We start from the raw sequence: 23,873 nt of genomic DNA, 5'->3' as shown, positions 1-23,873 counted from the left end.
CATAGTCCCTTAAAATAAACCTTACCATCACATACCCACTCTCCCATTTCTGAGAAGTCTTTCTTCCAACTTCTCATACACACATACACCAGCCACTCCATAACTATACATACTTAGACACACACACACACACACACACACACACACACACACACACACACACACACACACACACACACACACACACACACACACACACACACACACACACACACACCTCTATAACCATGTGCACTCAATACACTTCATTTCTGACCCCTCTTCACCTCTGTCTCCTGACTGCTTGCTATTCTCCAGAGAAACTCCTCCGAGTGAAGAAAATGTTTATTCAAATTCACTACTGAGGATGCATCCGGAAAAATATCTCCATTTTATTGCTGATGCACTTCATTTTTCTTAATGGGAAGGAGAACTAGTGAGCAGGAGAGAGAGAAAGTTTTTTTTCTTTTTTTTTCTCATTCCACCCAGGCCAGCACTTTTTCCTGTACTCTTCCCAGTGTGTGAGTGTGTGCCTTTGCGCACGTGGGATTTGTGCGTGTGTGTGTTGATTCCCAGCAGCCTCCTCTTTCCCCTCCCTCCTCCTCCTTGCGCGCTCTCACTTTATCACCATATTTTTCCTTGGCAAATCAATTTTACACATGATCAGCCCACTCCCCTTGCCGCGCTCGGCCCAGCCGTAATTAAGAGGAGGGAAATTACCATATATATTATATTAATGCAAACATCATTCAGCAGGTAATTCTTGGCTGATCGGGATAATGGAAAGGTTGAACACCCATTAACCCTGGGGCCCAGGCACTGGGAGGAGGGTGTGTGTGTGTGTGTGTGTGTGTGTGTGTGTGTGTGTGTGTGTGTGTGTGTATGTGTGTGTGTGTGCGTGACTCTGGTGGAGGGTGCAGGGTCGAGGGTAGGAGAGGGCTGCTTGCAAAGAGAGATTCACCCCATGGTCTCTAGTGGCACACACACTTGCATACACACTCATTGAAATAATAGCACTTTTATACACAAGTTCAAACACAGGCTGAATAGAGTGTAAGTGTGTGTGTACACACACTTGAAGGACACATAGGCACACAACTTCTTCGTAGACACACACACACACACCTCTAAATGGCAGCTGATATCTACAATTGTTATAATTAAAATGTCTGTTAGATCAATACTTGGGTGTCTCTGTGAGAAAGAGGGGAGGGTAAGTGTCTGTGAGGGTGGACAAGGTGAAGCAGAGAAGGGAAATTTAAGCAGAAGAGCTCAGTGATAGATTTATCTAAGACAAGAGAGGATAGACAGAACGAAAGCTGACTAACAGGAAATAAATAAAAGCCAAGTAGGAGCAATACATCCTACCACCTAACTCCCAATCTTTAACTCCCCTATTTGCTAAGCTCACCACAAAAGCTTCATGAAGCAACAGCTGCAGGAAAAGTAGACCAAAAGGAAGCTGGTGGCCATGACCAGAAGCAGAATCAAGGGTAGCTACTTATCACAGTAATAACTCATAGCTTGCTTTCGGGCGGTTTGTATTTTCATGGTATGGATTTTTAAATTCTTTCTGACTTTCCTGTTAGTTTTTGCAGGTGGGATGAAGTTCAAGGCATGTAATTAAAACCCTCTGCTAAAACATAAGTATGATTTAGGAGAAAGAAAACGACAAACCTCCTCTTCAAATGGTCGGCGAATATCAAGGTCCGTCGGTGAACCTCTATCCTCTTCAGCCTTCTTCAGATCCTCAGGAACAGACTTCTGCCTCTTCACCTCTGGTGGGATGAAGGAGTGTGAAAGGGGGGGAAAGAAAGTACATACAATGAGATACACATAAGAACTTGAGAGATTTATTTTGGTCGTTTTATTGATGTATCATAGCATACAGATGTCGTTTAACGTGCTTAGAGTGCCAGGTGGTTAGTGGAGTTGGAGAGGCTGGAGTGCCCTTCTGGACCAAAAATAAATAAAGAATTGTAATCACAAGACTTACACTGCTGCCATCACTCTTATGAATCTGAGGTGTGAATTGGATATGTGAGTCAAGTGTTGCTGTGTGCAAACATACCTCCGTGAAAAATGCTGTATGCAGTGTGTGTGTGTGTGTGTGTGTTTGTGTTGCATTGTCCCCCACCTGGTCGGCTCTCCACATACTGGCTGAAGGACTTCAGCTGTGTTTTCCTGACTGCAGAATCCTTGTTGAAGACTACTGGGCTACGCAACCTCTCTGTCGCTCTGCGCAGCCGCTCTGCTCGCAATTCCTCAGCGTTATTCTGTCAAACACAAAGAAAATGTGGACAAGTATTGCTTACTGTTGATGCTATGTCACAGAGGAATATAATAGAGTGCATTCAACAGTGGTTACTTGTAATTACATTGAAGTTGAGGCTACAGTATTCTGGTGTTGCTCTAATATCTAACTCTAACACATAAGAGAGTTAGGATAATATGCAACAAGGTAGCACACTGTCAAATCATGATATAAAATAACAGAGGGTGCTATAAATAAATCTAACTGCGATATAAGAGATAAAAGAATGTACATGTACAGTCATGACATTTTAGTTCTCCTGCCACAGATGATGTGTTTTGTTCTTTCTCAACATGTAGATTTTAGAGATGTGGAGAGATGGGTGAAAGCAACTGATGATCACATGCAACTTCAAGAACTTGCACATAGAGAGTTCAACTCCAAATAATGGCTGTTATAAAAAGATTAAAAGAAAATGAACAGTTAAAAAACCCCACACGTAAATGGAAGAAGTTTGTTAAACTTGTTGTTAAAAAACAATGTCAGCAATTAGTCTGCTGCCACTTCACATGTTGTCTATTATTTTGTCAGCCTCTACCAGCCACTTGGATCGGATCTCAGGCTTTTATTAGGAGTTAGTTAGTTAGTCGTTTCAGGATTTCACAGCTGCTCTGTGATTATTGTGACCAAAAAAAACATGCACTCCATTAGTGCACCTGTAAACACATGTTTGCAAACACACTTACTGACAGCCCATGAGCTAAATCTGGTAGAAGCTGATAGGTTAGCGCAACAACACTCACACACACACACACACACACACACACACACACACACACACACACACACACACACACACACACACACACACACACACACACACACACCTCAATTCTCTCTCTCACTCATGAGAGAGACAAAAAGCAGGCAATTAACTTGACTTTCAACAAAACCCTGAGCCAGAAAATATATTCAGATTATGCAAAATGCAAAAAAATGCTATTGTTTTCAAAGTGAACATGTGTTAAAAAGCTACACGCTCGCTTCTTCCACTATCAAAAACGTTGTGCAGAAATGCTTTATTACCAGGCTTCCAAATATGCCAAGCCGAGTGGAAAAGAAACCGACTCCGGCTAAGATTGATGTTGTGGTAACGTTAATAAGATGGCGAAACGTGTAATAAAGTCGACAATTAGGGCAAACATGTTCCACTGCTTGAGACGGAGGGAGATAGTCAAGCAGGGTGTGAAAACTAATAGAGACAGTATGGGCGGGGAACAAGCTGTAGACGGGGAGTTGTTAGTTTAGCTTCAGATTATTGACTTTCAAAAACAATGTCAGCAATTAGTCTGTTCTCACTTTGTTTTGACTATTAGTCTGTCAGTTTCTACCAGCCTCTTAAAACCTTATGTCAAGTCAAATGGAGGCAAATTTATTCATGAAGTGGTATATAGAAAATGCCCAATTAAACATTTTAAAATATAACTCCAGAGCTTGGATGTGTGAAAGTGCTACTGTTTGTGTGTAACCCTAACGCAGAAGAGCAGATTTAAATTACAGATTGCAGGAACAGTGACAAAGACAAAACACTGGCAAATGAAAGCCTTCTCTTGGTCTGAATGTTTTTACTTACAGTATCTAAATATAACTGAACTGAATCTCTACATCTTCCAATGAAAAGTGACAATCACAAAAATGTATTCAGTGCCAAATTAAGGTTTGGTTTCCATTGACGTTAAGACTGCAACTTCAAATATTTAACAGTCCAAAGTGACACTTTGTAAAGAAAAGGAATATACAAATATGTAATGTGATGTCCCTCAAATGTTCGGTCTTTAAGAGATTGCTGGGGCAGAAGTGGCAAAAAAGAAATCTTCTTTCTGCGAATATTTTCACATAAACATCTCTTCTTCACTGTGATATCCAACTTATTGTTACAGGTTTAGGTTACTGAGTGAATTGGGTGCTCCGGGATGGCGGCACTCAAAAAGCAATCATTTCATAGTGATTAAGCAATCAATGGTGCGGTGGTGTGGCAGTGTGTTAATTCAAAATGTCAAATTATATACATAGTTGCCTTTCATTAAAGGAATATAAAGTAAATAGTGTGTACTTTAGGTCACATAGATTTCCATTCCAGCCACCCACTCAACAAAGTATTCACAGCAGCATAAGTTGCTACGGACAGTAGTCCATCAAGTGACTTTGTGATTTTATGAATATTTCATACGTTTGTTTGCTGGAAAAGTATAAAAAACACTAATAATTGGATGTCAAAGGATTTATTGGATTAATGTTGCTGTCACTATCATATTTTCAGGATAACGACTTGTTTTTTTATACATTTTAGTGTGTTGGCTGGTGAACTGTTGATTTAGCAAAAGAGTAAATCCCCGGGGAGACTGATTAGGACACTGAGGCCGTCTACCCAATTATTACTTATTGTTTAACAGTTGTGAATCTGACATGTTCAGTGGACTACAACCAGAGGTTAAACAGCACTGCAGGAAAGTGAAACTGCTGCCACATTACAACGACACACACATAAACACACCAATATGATAATGACCAAAGACAACACACACACACACACACACACACACACACACACACACACACACACACACAGCACCTGCCCACTTGGCTACCCCTCTGCCTCCCTTTTACACTCTGGGACAAGCAGATATTGGGGGTGTCTCTCCCTTTTTACTCGCTTTCTTTCTATCTCTTATCGCTGCTATCATCGCTGTGGCAGTGGTGGAGATTCAGTGCTTTTGGTGCGTGTGAGTCTGTGAATGCAGGGGGCTGCGTGACTAACGATGCAGTCTGCCGAGTGTCGCATGCCCTTATCGTGGGCTACCGAGGCTGCGCATACACACAATCACTAATGAGAGGGTGTGTGTGTGTGTGTGTGTGTGTGTGTGTGTGTGTGTGTGTGTGTGTGTCTGTGATGTTCCTGCTGGTCGTTCCACCCGCCTGAAGGACTTTTGGGTTGCACAATCCTCCTGGGACAAGACAGTTTAAAAATCATACAACTTTTATATATATGTGCACATTTGTAAAAATAATAACAATAATATAAATTTTTGGATGCTAGAAGATTCAGCACCTATTTGTTTCCTTAGAGTTGTTGGTATTGTTTAACAACCCAATCAAACACCTGATATGTTACAACTATTTCATGATAAATTTCACAAAAATTGTACCTGTTGCACATTTAATCCTAAACAGCTACTCAACAGCTAATCATGATTTTTTCGTTCCGTGCAAACCATACATATTCATAACAAGACGGTTATAATTAGTTAGACTGTAGTTCACAAGCTAACTAATCTTTTGATATTATTTTAAACTCAAACAATTGCACCAGTAACAAACTATTTAGTTCTCAATCAAGGATAGTTAAAATTTTCAATTAAATTTTGTTGAGATAGCCAGGTAACGTCTTCAAAAATAGCTGGTAAAAGTAATGCATTTATAAAAGGGCCTTCATCTTGAGAGCATGTGTCTAATGTTCCCCCCCACACATATTCATACTGTAATGGCGATGTAGCTAACATGTAAGGTGCTGATGACCGCTTACTTGGGAAAAGTTTATATTTCACAGTTGTGATCAAATCAGGCAGAACAAGGCACTGAATGCACGCACTTTTGGCTAAGGTGTTTTGGATAGGTCTCAACCAAATGGTGATTTTACTTCTCTAAGGGTCAAGTGGTAACACGCTCACACATACGCACTCTTTTGGCCATAAAGGACTTAGCCTTTTAGGCTTTGAACACAAGAGGGTGTTTATGTGAATCAACGATCAAAGACACCCTGTGTCGCCATAAGCACAGAGGGTTTCACTGGTACTGACACAGACACAGACACACACACACACACACACACACCTCATTTCACTTGACATTTAAAATCAATTAAACAGATGTTAAGGCTGGCCGACTACTTGTTGTTGACTCAATATTCACATCAGAAGACAGACACATGCAGCAGCAACAAACCCCCTTCTCCACTTATTCACACACACACACACACACACACACACACACACACACACACACACACACACACACACACACACACACACACACACACACACACACACACACACACACACACACACACACACACACACACACACACACACCTGTCTGAAAAGGTCATAGTCAATAGAAGGGAACTGCTACATGTTATGTAGAGCATTAGGATGCCAGTGTGTGTGTCTGGTGGCTTTAGACAGACTCATATGGACACGAGAGGGATAAGCTATGGTCTTACATGAAGTGGCCCACCGACTGATGTGTACACAGGGTCAGCCGGCTGACAACCAGGGTCAATCGGACCTGATTGATTGGACTGACCCTTTGATGGTGTGGAGAGAAGAGGGGAGAGAGAAAAAATAGAGCGAGAGCGAGAGAGCGATAAAAGGAAAGAGAGGTGCACAGAAAGAAAATAAAGATACACAGTGGGTGTTTTCAGATGAGTATATGTGCGTACCTCCAGTCCTTCCGTAGGGCTCACTGGGGAGGTGGAGGTGGTAGTGGGTAAGGATGAGGAGGAGGTGGAGGACGGGGATGAAGGGGAGGTGAGTCTTCTTGGGCTGACCTCCACCAGCTTCTGCAGCTTCAGATCCACATGCTTACTGTTAGTACCTGGAGAGAGAGAGAGCGAGAGAGAGATAATGAGTACAAACAGTGCAATACAATGAAACATAAACAAAACAGAAAAGTGAACAAAACAAACTACATGACTATCATGACATTTGAAGTGAACTAAAGCACTACGTGTCACATACTGTACACACAAACTACAATGTTCAATTAATATGGGAAAGCAACTTAGTTTGCGACACACACACACACACACACACACACACACACACACACACACACACACACACACACACACACACACACACATTGATAAGGAACATATACACACAAACACATGAGTGGAAAGGGATGCTGTGTGAGAAAGATAGAGATCTGGACAGACTAGGGAGCCTTAAGTCCTGTTTGTACTGCGGAGAGATGAGGTACTGAGTGTACATTGATGGGACTATCACCATGGTAACCACAGGGCAAGATGGAGGGAAACCAGAAAAACAGGCAGAGGGAGCAGGCCTCATTTTCAAGTGTTTGTTAGCTCATACTTTATCTTCTAGTTTTTTTATATTTAGTCTATCCCCATTGATAGAAACTGGGTGAAAGAAATATTTGAAAGACACCACAAACTACAGAACTACTTTCAAAAACTCATTTATCCCAGTGTCTATGCTCTTAAATAGCCGCAAGTAAAAGGCAGAACAGGCCTGCACGACGATGGAGATTTGTAATTGTTGTACTTGTGATTTCTACACTGATACTCATTTGTTTTGATTTTATTTATTTTTTTTGAGTATGTTTAACTAATGCATTGCATGACACAATGTTGGGTTTTATACACCATCAGGACCAGATCTGTGTTTACTATGGCTGCAGCATGGGTTAAGTGCCCAAGACAAATTTCCCATGATGTGGCACAATAAAGTTAATCTTGAGTCTTGAATCTAAAACCGCTTCAGCAAAAAATTATAAAACATTAAAAAAAAACATAATCTTCCTAAAAGTAGAGTTTATTCCAGGGCTGTTATATTAGACTTCATTAGTTTTAGTTAGGTGTAACTAATAGCCTGGTAATGGAATGTATTTTCACCTTTTCAGTTTTCAATGACATCTTTATTTTCTGTATTCAGAAACAGTTACTACCATATGATTTTGTGTTAGAACCATAACCAACTTTGCACAAAATCTTTATTTCTTGCTGTCTTGTTTTTTGTTTGTCTTCAAATAAGATCTGATGATCAACTTTTACGAGCCAAAAATGTTTTCACATTAATGCTGAAATAGTCTTCTCCTTTATAGAACCTTTTACATGAATTTTCCCCAAAACTAACTTTTCGGTTACTAACTCCCTCCATCAGTCAAACCTTACTTCCTCCGTCCCTTTAACTCTATTCATCCCAACTTGTTCTCTCTATTCATTCTCCTTGTCCTTTCCTCCCTGCTCCCCCAGTCTCTCTCTCTCTCTCTCTCTCTCTGCCTTCCAGTTCCAGCTTTATTTTCCAGGGAATGGTAACCACAGCTTCCCTGCCAGGCCAAACCACTGCATTGAAGAAGATGAAAGAACAGGAGGGCAACTGTTTCATGTGTCACCTCCCTCCGTCTCACACACACACGCACACGCACACACACACGCACATGCACATGCACATACAGATGCCCAACATAGACTCTTGAACTTTGTCACAAACACAAGGACATGGAACAACCTGGGCTGCAGGAAAGTGATGACAAAAACTGAACATTTAGGAGAGAAACATTTACAGGATGAAGTGTGGTATCAGCTACTTTAGGGTTACAATCACCACCATCCATTTCTTTCAAGACTACATAAATATTTGCACCAACAAAGAACAAAAAAGAGAAACACACAAACGGTTAAGAGAAAAACAAATGCAGAGATACTGCACTTCAAAGCTGGATGAAGCATTTGTCTGTCTTCATGTTTGTTTCTTGTGGTCCTTCACTGTACTCTCACCTATCTCACATCGGCAGGATATTGAGGAAGCAAATAAAATAAATGAAATACGAAACAAAGTAATTAGTTTACCTCTGAAGATTTGAGCAAATGCTTTACTGAAGATATGATTTTATTTTTGTTTTAGGGAGCACTTTTGAGAGTTTATTAATTACTACTTAAAGAAGTTTCTAATGAAAGAAAATACAAAAAACAATATGGCAGCACAGTATAATGTAAGTTAGTTCCTCCTGCGTGAAGCACTAATGAGTAAGGAGCCAATATGATGCACGAGTCAGAGGGGCAAGTAAATAGTGGATAAGTCATGACAAAGCACTGAAAGATAGACGGCAAGTAGCAGTATAAGCTAAAGTGTGAGTGTAAGTAAAAAAGTGAATAAGCGAGTGGGTTAAGTTTAGATCAGTTTGCTGCCAGCCTGTTCACATTTTGATGAGGGCAGTTTACGTTGGGGTATGTACAGTATATGAGAACTGATCCCTGAATATGTAGGAAAAACACAAAGAAGGTCCATGCAGGTAAAGGAGTTAGAAAAATGTACAAACAAGCATGCAGCCCCACACAGCTTCAGCCAGTGATTTTACCCAGAGAAGTTAGCTCAGAGCCGGGGTTAGTAAGCTCCAGGGGTACGTGGGTGCTGGAGGTGGCTGGACGAGGGGCCTCCAGTGGCAGTGGGTTAGTAACCAGCGCAGATGCAGATGTGGCAGCAACAGTATCATCATCATCATCATCATCATCATCACTACCACCACCACCAAAATGGACCTGCTCTTCCTCAGCCCTCCCCTCTTCCTCATCCTCACCCCTTTCACCATCAACATCATCATCCTCACGATAACCTCTCACGCCATCCGAAACATCTGTGGGTACGGAGGCGAGGAAATATATAAGGGAGTGAGTCAGGGAGACAGGGAAGAAAAAGAGAGGAGAAGTAAAAGGACAGGTGTTAAAAGCATGAAAAGCCAAAATGAAGCCAGAGAGGAGTGCAGAAAAAGAATATTGGTTAGTTTGTGTAAAAACAGTAATCTGTGGTTAAAGTACATGTTAAGTGACCCGATTAATTAGTCCTTGTCTTAAACGTATAATCCGCCATAACATGTCTTCTCCCCTTAAGAATTCCAGTACACTTGATGGGACGATGACACTCGTTCTGTTTGCAAATAGATTATCACCATAATATTTAGTGCACTTGTTATAACTAGGTGACTTAGTGTGTCTAGGCAGAAAATTGCATGTACGTGTGTGCAACTATACATCTAATATACAGTATATCCAAATTCCTGGTATGAATAGGCAACAGACTCTACCTGAGAGACAAGGAGGGAATTTGACTGATTGGTGTCTGTCTGTCAATGGGTTCATGTGCACCGGCGCACAAATATCTGACACACAAAGTGAAACCGAGACCTCTGTTGAATTCCCCTCATTCAAAGATCTGTTGCCTGCCTTTCTTGTTCCAGATAAAAGACGTAGGGCAAACAAAAAACACAAAAACATGAAAGCACATATTCCATTAAGTCTCCTGAGGGGCTCAATAGAAACAACAGTGTCTCCACATTAGAAACAAAAGAAAAAAAAAAGTTGGAAGAAATTCTAATGGAAACCTGAGCAGCTCTAGCTGCATGGATAACCCACCATGGATTAAAACAAAACAATCAGTAAACAGCGTCTGACATCGCAAGCTCCCTCCTCTGCTATTTACTACTGGTGGGTAGAGGCCGAGAACAAAGAGAGAAAAAAAACAGCATTTCCTGTTTTTTTTTTTCTTTTCTAATTTGCTAGCTGCGATGCGAAGCGTACTCGCAAGTGCTGTTCCTGCGTGGCTGGCTGGGGCCTAATTAATGGGAGGCCATGGTGATGGAGTTTGGAAAGTTTCTTTGCGGGCAGACACTTGGAGGGGGCAGCATGAGCTGCATTAAAGGACTGTGAATGGTGTTGAGGGGAAAGAGGGAGAAAGACAGAGAGAGAGAGAGAGAGAGAGAGAGAGAGAGAGAGAGAGAGAGAGAGAGAAGAGAGAGAGAGAGAGAGAGAGAGAGAGAGAGAGAGAGAGAGAGAGAGAGTGAGTGAGTGAGTGAGTGGGGGCTAGGATTAGCCGTTCTGCTCGGCAGGCCTTGTGTATCACAGCCAACAGCATTTCTCTCGTCTCCTCACCTCCTCCTCCTCTCTTGTTTCATTCTTTCCTTTAACTCCATTTTTAATGAGATCAACAATTAGTCCAATTCAGAAAAGCTGAAAGAGCAAATAAATCAAGTTCTACCCTTCCTCTCCCTCACGGTCTTTCTTCTGTTGTTTTACTTAAAAAGTAGGGCTGCAGCTATCGATCATTTTAGTAATCGAGTATTCTACCGATTATTCCATCGATTAATCGGATAAGAAATACTTTTGTTTTATTAAAGAGCAATAATAAACAATAGTTTGGTTTAATTTTCTGAAAAAGCTAAATTTGTATTGCCTACATTGCATACAATATCTCTCAAAAAACTAAACATATAAAGTGCATTTAAGTGCCATATTACATTGTTTTTAAAGAAAACATTTTCTGAAATGTAATAACAACCGCAAACTAAAGGCATACATTAAGATTGTGCAACTTAACTTTCAGAACTACAAGTTTCAACCTGAGTCTGATCTGTATATACAGTAGGCCTATATGTAAATATTAGTTATACTCAACCTATTTTCATTTATATATTTGATTACAATGCTACACAGCTCTGTTACACTTATGCTAGTAGATCGTTGATTTTGTTTCTCCAAAAAAAAAAAAAAAAAAAAAAAAAAAAAAAAAAAAAAAAAAAAAGAGAGAGAGAGAGAGAGAGAAAAAAAAGAAAAAAAGAGAGAGAGAGAGAGAGAGAGAGAGAGAGAGAGAGAGAGAGAAAGAGAGAGAGAGAGAGAGAGAGAGAGAGAGAGAGAGAGAGAGAGAGAGAGAGAGAGAGAGAGAGAGAAATGGTGCGCAACAGCTGTTTTTCCGAAGGGATGGTCAACAAATCGGCTCTCTAGATCAAAATGTAGTCACCACTACGTATTTTCTTGTCTTTGATTTTGGTAGTTGTTGTGTGTGGTGTAGTTTCATCGTCCATACGACTTACTGTGATTTACTTTTGTCGGGTCCACTTTGTGGAATGGATGATTAAGTTAGACTCCATGTTTTCTGTTGAGATGCTAAAGCACTGACGTCGTGCTATTATCGTGGTAAGCTAGTTTGATTTTGCAGTAGACACACTGTACAGAGTTTTTGTTTAATTACTGAATCCAAACGTTGGACACTTTGTCGTTTTCTCCAGCCTGTCTCTTCTCTTAGACCCTCACTATTTAAGTTCTTTCTTCATTTTGTAATCTGCGCCGTCACTCTTCATGGCATGTGTCGCCAGCAGCGTCCACCTGGTGTGCGACAGTAATAATCATCGGTGCGGAAACACGGTGAGTGATAAGACGTTGGGAACATTGATTAAATGAAGCTTCGAGGCAAATCATTTTGCATCGAGGATTTTTAGTAATCGAATTACTCAAGGAATCCTTTCAGCCCTACTAACAAGTCGTTGATCTCACTTCTTGTTGTTTAGGGTTATACGCTTATGATTGGTTTGCTCATCCCAGGAACCCACCGCCACTCTCCGGCTACCGTTTCTTCTAACCTTCCTACTTTTCCTTCTTCCTTTCTGTCTATATATAATCTTGTCACCAGAGCTTCAACAATTAGTTGATTAATCAATTAGTTGATTTGAAAAAAATAGCTATTTTGATAATTGATTAATCCTTTTTTTGTTAAGCAAAAATTTGTTAAGCAAAAATTTAAAACATTATATGGTTCCAGCTGCTGAATTGTGCGGATTTTCTGCTTTTCTCTGTTTCGTATCGTATATCATAAAGTAAACTGAGAATTTTTGCATTTTTGACTGTAACATTGTGACATTTTAAGACATCTCCTTGGAAAGTGTGATTTGTTTGGGGGGTGGGCTTTTTCACCTTTTTCATGCATTTTAAAGACCAAAAGATTAATCGAAAAAAGAATTAACAGATTAATCGATAATTAAAATAATCGCCTCACTTGTTCATCCTCTCCATCGCTCCTCTCTCAAACGACAAGAGGCCAAGTCTCAATGTTCGGCAGCCCTTCAATTTGTTCATATCAAAAGGCCTCATCGCTTCTTCTCCTTGATCACAATTACAGTACTCATATTGCTTTTTAAACCCTTCATCACCTTCTACACTCTCACCTTTAATTTGCATGCAGTGCATCCGGTCTACGTGAACAGAACAACAAAAAGAAGGGTGAAATGTGGAGGAATCTGAAACAAATGACTAGACAGTCCTAATAACGGTCATTACTATAATAACCCCAATTTCAAGGAAATGGAAATCAGTGGGAAATGAACATGGCAGCATTTGCTACCCCTGCAAGACATTATTAGAAGTGTTTGGTATTTTGAATATAATTTGGTCGCACAATGTGTTGTGTTGATTAACAATTACTGGGCGAACGAGAAGAGGGAGGAGTCGCAGGGTAAATTGCTGTTCTGAATATGAGAAGGGTGCCTTTTAGACCCGTGGCCATTGTGAAATGGCATTTTGTTTTTCTCTGAGGATTAGGCGGAACCCCTTTAGAGAGCATAATGGAAATGTGAGTTGTAGCATGTGTGGATGAAGGGAGTGTATGTCAACATCAGTGTGACTTTTCTTCTGTATTATTGTTAATGAGAATTAGTGGGATTTACGATCATTACCAAATGTATGTGTTAATATAAGGCATTTTTACTAAACTCTAAAAGTACTTTCATGAGGATAAATAAAGTTTTAAAGTGCCCATATTGTATGGTGTTCTTTTGTGTCTCTGGTGCTTCCAGACGCATACAAACTTTGAAAAAAACTCCATCCATGCTGTTTTGAGTGAGATATGGTTTCTGAATGTGTCCTGCCTTCAGTCTCCGGTTCAGCTGTTCAAAATCGGCACAGCTTGTGACGTCACAAGCCGAAACGAGCTAGCTAACCGCAGCCTTTAGCTTGTAGCGTTAGCATGCTAACATTAGCATGCTACCTCGTTCTCAATAGCAAAGCACTGCTACAACACACACAAGTTCACCATAATCTACAAAAAGAACTACTTACATGTGCGCCCTCATTTAGAAGTCTCCCAGCTAATCCTGCCTTGTAACTGACCGAAGTTGGAGAAACAGCATTTCTTTTACTGTCTATGGAGCTAGCTAGCTGACATGATCTACATCTGAGCTACTGAGCATGTGCGAGTGCAATCAAAGATAGTACAGAAGAAGAAGAAGAAGAAAAGAGGTCTCACTCTGTAGCTAAAACAGAAACCAGGTGAAAAGAGGATCTGCAGCAGTGAGAGAAAGCTGTGCAGTAAAACAAAAATATGGTGTTGAAAATTAAACCATGTAAACCTATTCTGGTACAACCTTAAAATACAATTATGAACCTGAAAATGTGCATAATATGGGCGCTTTAACAAAAATAGTATGTGTCCATAAAGTGTTTATGTTTGCGGTTTGCTGTGTGTGTGTGTGTGTGTGTGTGTGTTTAGGTGTGTGCTGACCTCCAGCAGGGCTAGCCTTGTTGGCCTTGCCTCTCTCACTGCTGGTTGGATCCAGCAGGCTCATGTCAGACATCTTGACTCCAGATCGAGCCTCAGCTATAAGCTGCCTAGCTCGCTCTCTCAGCTGTCTCCGCCGCTCTGCATCCCGCTCCTGCACACACAAATATAAAAATAAACAAACATGAACATTTCAGTTACTATTGTACAGGTAAATGTCCAGAGAAGAAATCATAAAGAATGAAATCCCTAGTACAATCTATAATGGTTGATTAAATATGTATAAAAATATTAACACATTGAAATAACAGCTGTAGCCTTCTAACTCCGGCCAACCTTCATTTTCACAAGCTACTCGATATAAATACTGAAGGTCCTGATTCCAAATTATAAACTTGATAAGCTTAAATGATTGATATCGTATGAATGAAAGATAAATAGGGAGAATATGACTCCTGAAACTGACATGTTGCGATCTGCTGGAGAGAAGACCTATTACTCTGGAGTTGTTTCTTGGAGTTGTTGGAACTCCAGAAACACTCAGTCCAATACAGTGGTGTTACAGAGTGATGCTTCTTCTTACCTCATAAATAATCTTTGGCATAGTACAGACATCGGCTGGAAGATAGCTGACAAACCAGACAACAGCCAAGTTTTATTTATATAACAAGAGCAGCGCTGCAATACTAGCAAGTAGAGGTGGACAAAACAGTTAAGTTCAGTAAAGAAAGAATTGATAACGATCCATTAAAATATGCCCAGATCCTTAACGATGATACAATTTCATGTTATTATTAATCTCATGTTATTGCATTATGACTACTTTATGAATGCACACTGTAGATAGATAACACACACACACACACACACACACACACACACAAAAACATAATCAAACCTTCCCAGACACACCAACTACTACAAAATACATAAGATCTTCTGCTATCATAATGGATGTACACATCTTATTGCATTATGGTGATAGGAGTATATAGATAAACACACACACACACACACACACACACACACACACACACACACACACACACACACACACACACACACACACACACACACACACACACACACACACACACACACACACACACACACACACACACACACACACACACACACACAATATCTTGGCACTAGAAATACAGTATTGAGCCGTCACCATCAGAGTAATGGCAGAAATGCCATTTTCAGGCCAATCCAATCTGATCCTACTGATAGCACAGACCACCAGCAAACAGGAAAACCTTGATGATGGCAACTGACAAACACTTAACTGATGACGACCAAACCAAGCACACACAAGCACACACTCAATGCGCAGGCCCTAAGTACGTATGGTAACCAGGCATAAATACACAAATATCCAAGACAGGTCATTTTGATAAGACTTGTCATTTACAGACAAATAAGAGACACAAAAAAGGTTTAAAAAAATAACATAATTCAAAGTTGCTCTAAAAAGCAGATTACATTATAAGAGAACATACTGATTCAAAAAGTTTCCAGGCTGTTCAGTCGTGATATTTCTAAGACTGGAGTTGTTGCAGCCAAAGAGAAATTCACTGCAGAAGTCAATTCTGGATGAGACAACGGTGAAACATACGGTTTTGAATCCTGCCTGCATGATTTAAGCCTCTGTGACAAAAACAACAGAAGTAAAGAGGCACACAAACTAACACAAACTCCATCTTGCACAAACTCGTCTTACACAGCTCAACCTAAGCACAAACAACTACACACTCTAAAACTCCACCTTGCTCCCCCTTTTACCGAACATACACAACCACATATGACCCAAGGGAGAGTGAAGCTGCATTTCTCTGTCACTGTTCTCCCTCCCTGTGGTTTCCTGTTAATCAGGCTTTTCCATATTGAGGCAGGGGTTTTAGGGCTGGCCTATTGAAGCCGCCCATTTATCCATTAACAAAACAAGCAGCGCCCGCTAATGAGCTACATCTCTCCATTTCCATGTCAATTGTTTGTTTGTAGCCATTGTTAGGCTGGCACAATGGGGCTATATTGTAAATGACAGCAACCCTAATGCACTGTGTGTGTGTGTGTGTGTGTGTGTGTGTGTGTGTGTGTGTGTGTGTGTGTGTGTGTGTGTGTGTGTGTGTGTGTGTGTGTGTGTGTGTGTGTGAGAGAGAGAGAGAGAGAGAGAGAGAGAGAGAGAGAGAGAGAGCCCAAGGGGGTGCCCACAGGGAGAAGGGAACACACCTTAGAGAGAGACTGATAAAGAGAGGGAGAGACTGCCAGAAAGATAAAGAGTGTGTAGGGGACCGAGAGGAAAACGGATGTTGACACTGCTTGTAGAAAAGTATTGTGTGTCAAAGCATCACAACACTTCTTTCCCAGCTCTCATTCAGCACAATTCCAGGCAACAAAGGAGGGAATTATTATCTGAAAGAAAATGGGAGTTGGTATACTTAAACTTTTTTTTTCGGTTTAGCACTTTTCAAAACCCAAGTTACTTTATCAAACAAAACCAAATACACCGATAAACAAAGTTATAACAACTAAATCTTGGACATTCAATGGTAAAGTCAAGCGTCACAACTAGATTACCTGTGGCATGCTTGACATCGACAAAGAGAGAGCTCCAAGGCTCAATTCTAGGTGGCTGACAGAACTTTGAAGGCCAAAAAATTGATTACTTTGATTCATTTCGCTGTTGGACTAACATTAACATCCAATAAAAATACTAAAATATGAGAACAGCATTTTATGTATATATTAGTAACCAATAATTTATATAAAATGCTGGTCTCTACAGTTAATCTAGTTGTGATAAGTTTTAATCAATAATATAGCGATATATTATGCTTGCTTTGTTGTCTTCTTCCAATACTTCTTTCCATCCTCACTATGTTTTCTGTGCAGGTGTCTCCCTGCTTTTATAAATGCAATATGATAACCAGTAATGTCACTGATGGCCTTGCGGCTATGGACTAGTTCTGATATCCAATCTGGCCTTTACAGATATGGATACAACTACCAATTTAAGTGTGCCTGTGTGCTGTATGTATATACACACATTCAGCTTGGGCCCCAACACACTCCAAAACATCCCACTGCATTATTGTTGACGGCCATTTTGGGGACACGAAATTGACTTTGCCTATCCAGAGGCTAGGATTAACGCTATAGAAAAATGCATCTGACTAGCGCCTAGCTCGGTCAGCTACAGAGCCGCTGATTAGAAAATATGAGAATGTGTTTGGAAGGAGAGACGAGGAATGGAGGGGAGAGAGGCTTTTTGTTGTGTAAAGGACAATGTGTGACATGATCTAGGATCAAATCTTTCTCTAGCTAAATATACTTGTGTGTGATTTTAAAATTGTTACAACTGGAATATGTGTCCTTTGTAGATGTATCATAAAAGGCATAACAGATTCAGCTATAGGAACTGAAATGATAACTTGAGGCGGAACAAATGTTAATTTGATTGTTGAACATCAAACAACAAACACTTTGTGCACAAGAAGCTCAGACACCCAAGTAATAAACCGTGAATGCAAAGAGTTGGACAGAATGCAGAGACAGCGCCCACAGGGACATTACTTCCATACGGCATTTTAGGTACTTTAAAATTCCATCTTTTTTTTCGGACCTATTGAGATTTTATGTCTGTTACAGACACTGATATGTCCGAATTTTCTTAGCTCATAGGGGAGACTTGTTGACCAAGTGGTGATGAAATGCCATCTAGTGGACATTACGCTAAAACAAATTGATGATTACGCTCACTATTTCCATCTTGGAAAGTGGCGATGGATATTATACGTAAAAACACAGGCATCCCTTTTTTTTTGGCAGCACAGCACACCCAGAACCAGCGGATGTAAAAGCCATGGGGACACAACAAAAAAAAGAAAAGCAGAACGCACAAATCCAACCAGCCGCGTCGTTACATGATCAAAGCCAGGAGGAGAGAAAGCTTGTCAGCTGGTGGTCAGTGGGTCGCACTGCTTCAAGAATGAAGACTCAAGAGGAGAAGAAACTTTTCTTTTTTTAAACGGCGACAGCAAGAACAATTGTGTACTGTGTCTTCCATTGACTGCTGGGAACCTCCAGGGGAAGAGAGGCTAAACGCTTGAGTGCGAAGCTGAGACAGAGGGCTCCTCTGTGGGCTTGGCGTCGGGTGAGGACCCCTCTCTGCTCTGGAAGCTCTCTTTGAGCAGGGGGAGCAGGTTGTCGCCTTGGTTGCTCTTTTCTGGGCGAGGAGAAAGGGGGAGGGAGGGCACGCACCACTGGTCATGTACAGAGACCTGGCGTGGGCACAGAGTGATGCCACATAAACACACACACAGGGATACACACACAATCACTATCTAAAAGGGTTTGCCAACCTCCCAGATAGCCAGCCAGTCTGGCAGCCAGTCATGCAGTTCCAGACATTTGTCATGACAGGCTAATTCACAGTCAAGAGGTGCTTTAGGTCTCTATCTTGTCCAGAGATATACACACACACACACACACACACACACACACACACACACACACACACACACACACACACACACACACACACACACACACACACACACACACACACACACACACACACACACACACACACACACACACACACATAGCTGTGTAATCACACACTCAAAAACACTGTTTGAAATGCCAGCATGATGTTCCAGACATGATGCAGGTAGAACCTAATTTAAAGCCATCCTACCACAACAACAAACACGTCCATGTATATTTGTTATTTTTAATAAAGTGCTCTATAAATGAATTGACCGGACTTATTTTACTCTTAATATTCCCTATTATCTAATACAAGAACACACTTAAACATAATTATATATGAATATGAAATTCTCTCTTAAATATGAAATATATAAGAGAGAATTAAATATCCCAAACTAGCTTCCTGGTTACCAAAGCAGTTCGCAAACAACTTACCACTATATTTTACTTTATTTTAAATGAGACAAGAGTTGATTTCAACATTAACAACATATTTCACACATATGAAATATTATCTTTAGAAGAGCATTGGTATTGTAAACAATTTAATTTACTAATAAAAAAAGGAAATAAAAACACATTGCTTCTGCTGGTCTCCACAATGTGTCCCCAGGTCAGGTTTGGAAAGATGATTGATGGTAAGGTGGGAGATATGAACACACAACATATTCTATGTGGCAGGAAGCGATGGAGTTTATGGGAAATGTGGTCTTCAGTTAAAAAAAAAACACCAGAGGCTTCCAATTCAACTCAAATATTTGTGGATTGTATCATTGTGTATATTACATGTACCAAATGTCGTAATCTATTACTTTCTAAACCCCTTATTGCTCAAATTTTGGAAACAGAGACAGAGAGAGAGAGAGAGATAGAGAGAGAGAGAGAGAGAGAGAGAGAGAGAGAGAGAGAGAGAGAGAGGAGGGGAGCTTATCGGCTGGCTCCAGACGGAGTGCGCGGATCAATGGGCATGCGAGGCCCACAGCGATCAATGCATTTGATAAAGAATTAAAGAAGAGCCACTGTACATGACTATCAAAGAACCAGGACACGGCCTAATTATGATTCGACGGGTGCGTGCCCATGATACGGGCCTGTCTCTGTGTGTGTGTGTGTGTGTGTGTGTATATGGATATAAATATAAATCTCTGAGATGTCAGTGTGGAAGTGGTGTGAAAGTACAGGCTGTGTACCTCTGTGTCCGTGTGTGTGTGTGTGTGTGGGTCTGTCTGAATGGTCAGACTGTGTGCGTGTTTTTCGGGCAGAGGTGTCATGTTGCTGTGGTTTGAGGTTATTGTGGTTTGAGGTTATGACTGTGTGTGTGCGCCTGTATACGTTTATGATGTGTACTTGTTAAATGAGGGGGATTATTCCAAAATGTTTTCATAAAAAGGGATAAGTCACAAATGATTAGGTGCCCAACCTTTAATTTGTTTTATTTTTATTGTATCAATGTTTGTGTTATATGGTGTTGTATGTGTCTTCCTGTTGAGTATCCTGTGTGTATTTGAAAAAAAAAAAAGCCTAAATAAATGTGCTATTCATAGCCATGGCATTGGTCCATGCTATGTAGTGGTCCCTATGAAAATAAACAGAAAAAAATTATATTATTTTGACACTGCTGCAGCAGCACATGGGTGCAAATGTAAAAGGGCACAGTGCCAAACACTTCAAATGGAGTCTATTTGACAGAGAATATTGTTTGTATTTGTAGGAATTAAACAAATATTGATGTGCTGAATGTGTGTCACAAATTCACAGTATAGAGGTGGTGTGTGTTGTGTGTGTGTGTGTATGCAAAATCATGCTGACATTTTCTTGGTCAAATACATTTGTGTGCGTTCGGGTTCTGAGGTTCTGTGTATCCGTGGCATCATATTTGTTCTCAGCAGTGTGTGAGTGTGTGTGTGTGTTGTGTGTGTGTGTGTGTGTGTGTTGTGTGTGTCTGTCTAACAAGAGCACTTATACTATGGGACAGGTAGAACAGGTAGAGCGAAACACAGAGACTACACAAAAGTCAGAGGAGCTCGTGACTCAGACAGACGAGTAAGATGGGAAGGTTTTGCCCTTTAAATAGACAGGAATAATTACTGGTGAGAGAGATACAGAGAGGTAGAGAGAAGGAGAGAGAAAAGGGAGAATTAGAAAGAGGCTGAGACAAAAAAGGTGACAAAAAAAACAAAACACAGGTAACCTGTAACTGCACAACATCCTTTACAAGGAAAAAGGAGCAGTCAGTGTGTGGATTTCACTCCAAAATAAGTTTGCTCCTTTTTGAAAAGGCAGACTTTGTTCATCAGAAAGATCAGAATCATACAGAGGACTTTTGCTACATTTGAAGACAGATTTGAAAGTAGTGACTGACACATTTAGAGTTCATTTTTGCTTAAATGCATATATGACCTTTTCAAATGTTACATATGCATTACATATGTTATTTTGAAATTGTTCGTGTAATTGCAGTGTTTTGTTTAACTTTGGCCCCTTTTTGACTGCAGGAACTTTTCCAGCAACCTTTCCAGAAATCATCTAAGTCTCAGTTCAGGGGCAAAGGTTTCTAACCCCACCCCCACCCCAAGTACGAATTTTCTGACAGCCCAGGAACTATCAGGGTGAAGTTTACAGCACTTAACAGTGTTGACTGGTCAAACATACTGTAAACCGCTAGACCGCTTCAACTTGTAAATAGCATCCTTTTAGACTGCATGCATGTCCCGGTAGTTGCTAGGGGTCAACAGGATTTGGAAGTGAAAAACATTTTAATGATATTAACATTTAAATGTTTTGTAGCCGACATCTTTGATCTGTCATTTGTCTAATTGTCCTAATGTTCACACATGTTCAGATGCAGCGGAAACATGAATACAAATGCACAACAGGGACATTTGGTTTCTGACTTTCTCTGTGAAGTTTTGGGTCTATTTAGTAAAAAAAAAAAAAAACACAAATTAACGCTCAATTCTATGTCACAAACACACACATGGATAGAGTAAATTACATTTTCCATATAAACTGAAGTGAATTATTTAGGAACTTAGAAAAGTGGTGGGATTACTGTGATTTCATTTGCAATGAACATTAAATATTCGCTCATCTGAAGACTTCATCCTCTATATTTTATCAATACAAAAAAAGAGAGATACCCGGGCTGCAGGGTGGACATGAAAAACATTTGGCACTTCCACTTCAGATGTGAACACGAGGCATGTGATAACTTGACGAAAGAAAGAGAGGTACATGTGTTCAGAAGAGGTATGCAAGTGTGTGTGTGTTACAGCTTTCCTCTCTGATGGCTTGATCAGCTCTTGTGATGCAACTGAGAGAGCTGTCTTTCTCTTGCTCGTTAAAACACACACACACACACACACACACACACACACACACACACACACACACACACACACACACACACACACACACACCCCCCCCACACCACACACACACACACACACACACACACAAAATTTAGAGACTGCCTTTGATCTCCACTCCAGCCAATTCAGCATACCCGCACACTTTAACGCACACACTCACGCACACTCCAAAGAAACTGCACAAACTATTTAGTTTCATTAAGGGCAGATTCTTCAAAAAGAAGAGAGAGAGAGCAAGAGAAAAGGAAGGGGGTTGAAGGTAGAGGAAGAAGAGAAGAGGAAAAAAAAAAGGGAGAGCTATGAGAAGAAAGTGACGGCAGCCACATTAAAATGAGACCTGGGGAAAAACTATTACTGCTGGGAGAAAGTTGAAAAGGAGAGAGGACAGGAGGAGGAAAAGGGTAGGAAAGGACAATGTGTGGACAAAAAAGGAGAGCAAACAAGGCCATATTTGCAGTTTTGACAGAGGCATTTTTGTATTTGCTGAAAGACAGCCCTTAACTGGTGGCCATCTCAATTATGGATTGCAATTAAAATATTTATATTCTGGAGTTGTAAGATTCTTAAATGCTTACAGGATTTTATATATAAAATTAAAAAAAGATTATAAATATATATATAGATTAGATTTCTTTATTTTAAGTCTCTCAACACTGATTCTTTGTTGTAGTAAATTGGCTGCCTGAACCTTTCAAAAGTTCCCCTTTCCACTTGTCCAGTGTTTAGCAATTCGGGCCAACAGTCTGGTAACAAGTAGCCTGTTAACATTGTGACGTATGTGTTATAATCACTTGGATGAAATGCAGTACAATCAGAATAACTCAGACATAATGTGTTTTTCATTTTTAGGGACCTTTAGGAATGCAGAGGTTCAGCCAGAGGGCTTTGAGTTTGGCCACCAGTGACACAAATAAATGAAAGAAAAGAGAGCTGAAAATGAGGACATGAATGCAGTCAAGTCAGGATCAGACGACAGACAGCAGATGGGAGTAGATGACAACACCCGCAGGTCACAACAGCAGAGACCCAGGAGTCCCCTCCACTTCTAAGGAGGAGAAGAGGGGGCAAAGGAGGAGGGGTTGGGGGTGGGGGGTGGATGGGGTGCTGGTCGGCAAAAATCAAACGGGACCCAATTATAGGAATCACAACGAGTCAGTGAGCAGGGAAACTCTCTTACCTGGAAAACACCAAGGCATTCGCATGCACTCTCAAACGCATACCACGCACGCACGCACATGCGCGCGCGCGCACACACACACACACACACACACACACACACACACACACACACACACACACACACACACACACACACACACACACACACACACACACACATGCTTAAAAGAATGCAAAAGTGCACATGTGCTATATAATTGCACACAGTACACACATATTTTTGCAAAGAAACACACAGGAGCATACGCTTCTATGTCCGCATGCACACAAACACACTTCTCCCAAACCAAGTGTGGATAATTAGCCTGGCCAGGCCGGTGTGAAATTACTGTTCTCATCTGCTAATGGATGAGAAGACCTGAAGCGAATAGACACAGACACACAGACACACACACTTCTCTATTAAAATAATAATAACAGTGGGAAAGACTAAAAGAGCAAAAGAAAGACAAACAAAAATTGGGCAAC

General features: G+C 40.6%; 1 protein-coding gene across 7 annotated transcripts in view; it reads right to left on the bottom strand.

Moving 5' to 3' along the window:
• The window catches only part of ehbp1 (EH domain binding protein 1), a 160,362-nt gene that overhangs the window by 37,620 nt on the left and 98,869 nt on the right, over nt 1-23,873 (bottom strand). For 4 of the 7 annotated variants that reach the window (XM_039783405.1, XM_039783406.1, XM_039783407.1 and 1 more), the window contains exons 17-21: nt 14,359-14,509; nt 9,614-9,670; nt 6,732-6,886; nt 2,117-2,255; nt 1,657-1,757 (exon numbers count right to left, since the gene is read on the bottom strand). In XM_039783405.1, coding sequence (XP_039639339.1) covers nt 1,657-1,757; nt 2,117-2,255; nt 6,732-6,886; nt 9,614-9,670; nt 14,359-14,509 — 603 coding nt within the window. Of the gene's footprint in view, nt 1-1,656; nt 1,758-2,116; nt 2,256-6,731; nt 6,887-9,394; nt 9,671-14,358; nt 14,510-23,873 lie in introns of all 7 variants that reach the window. The other 3 variants (XM_039783401.1, XM_039783402.1, XM_039783408.1) reach the window with 2 other exon arrangements.

The sequence above is a fragment of the Perca fluviatilis genome, chromosome 19, assembly GCF_010015445.1.
Source record: "Perca fluviatilis chromosome 19, GENO_Pfluv_1.0, whole genome shotgun sequence".
NCBI lineage: Eukaryota > Metazoa > Chordata > Actinopteri > Perciformes > Percidae > Perca > Perca fluviatilis.
Note: the sequence above shows the minus strand (reverse complement) of the source record. Positions and strands in the feature narration are given on the sequence as shown.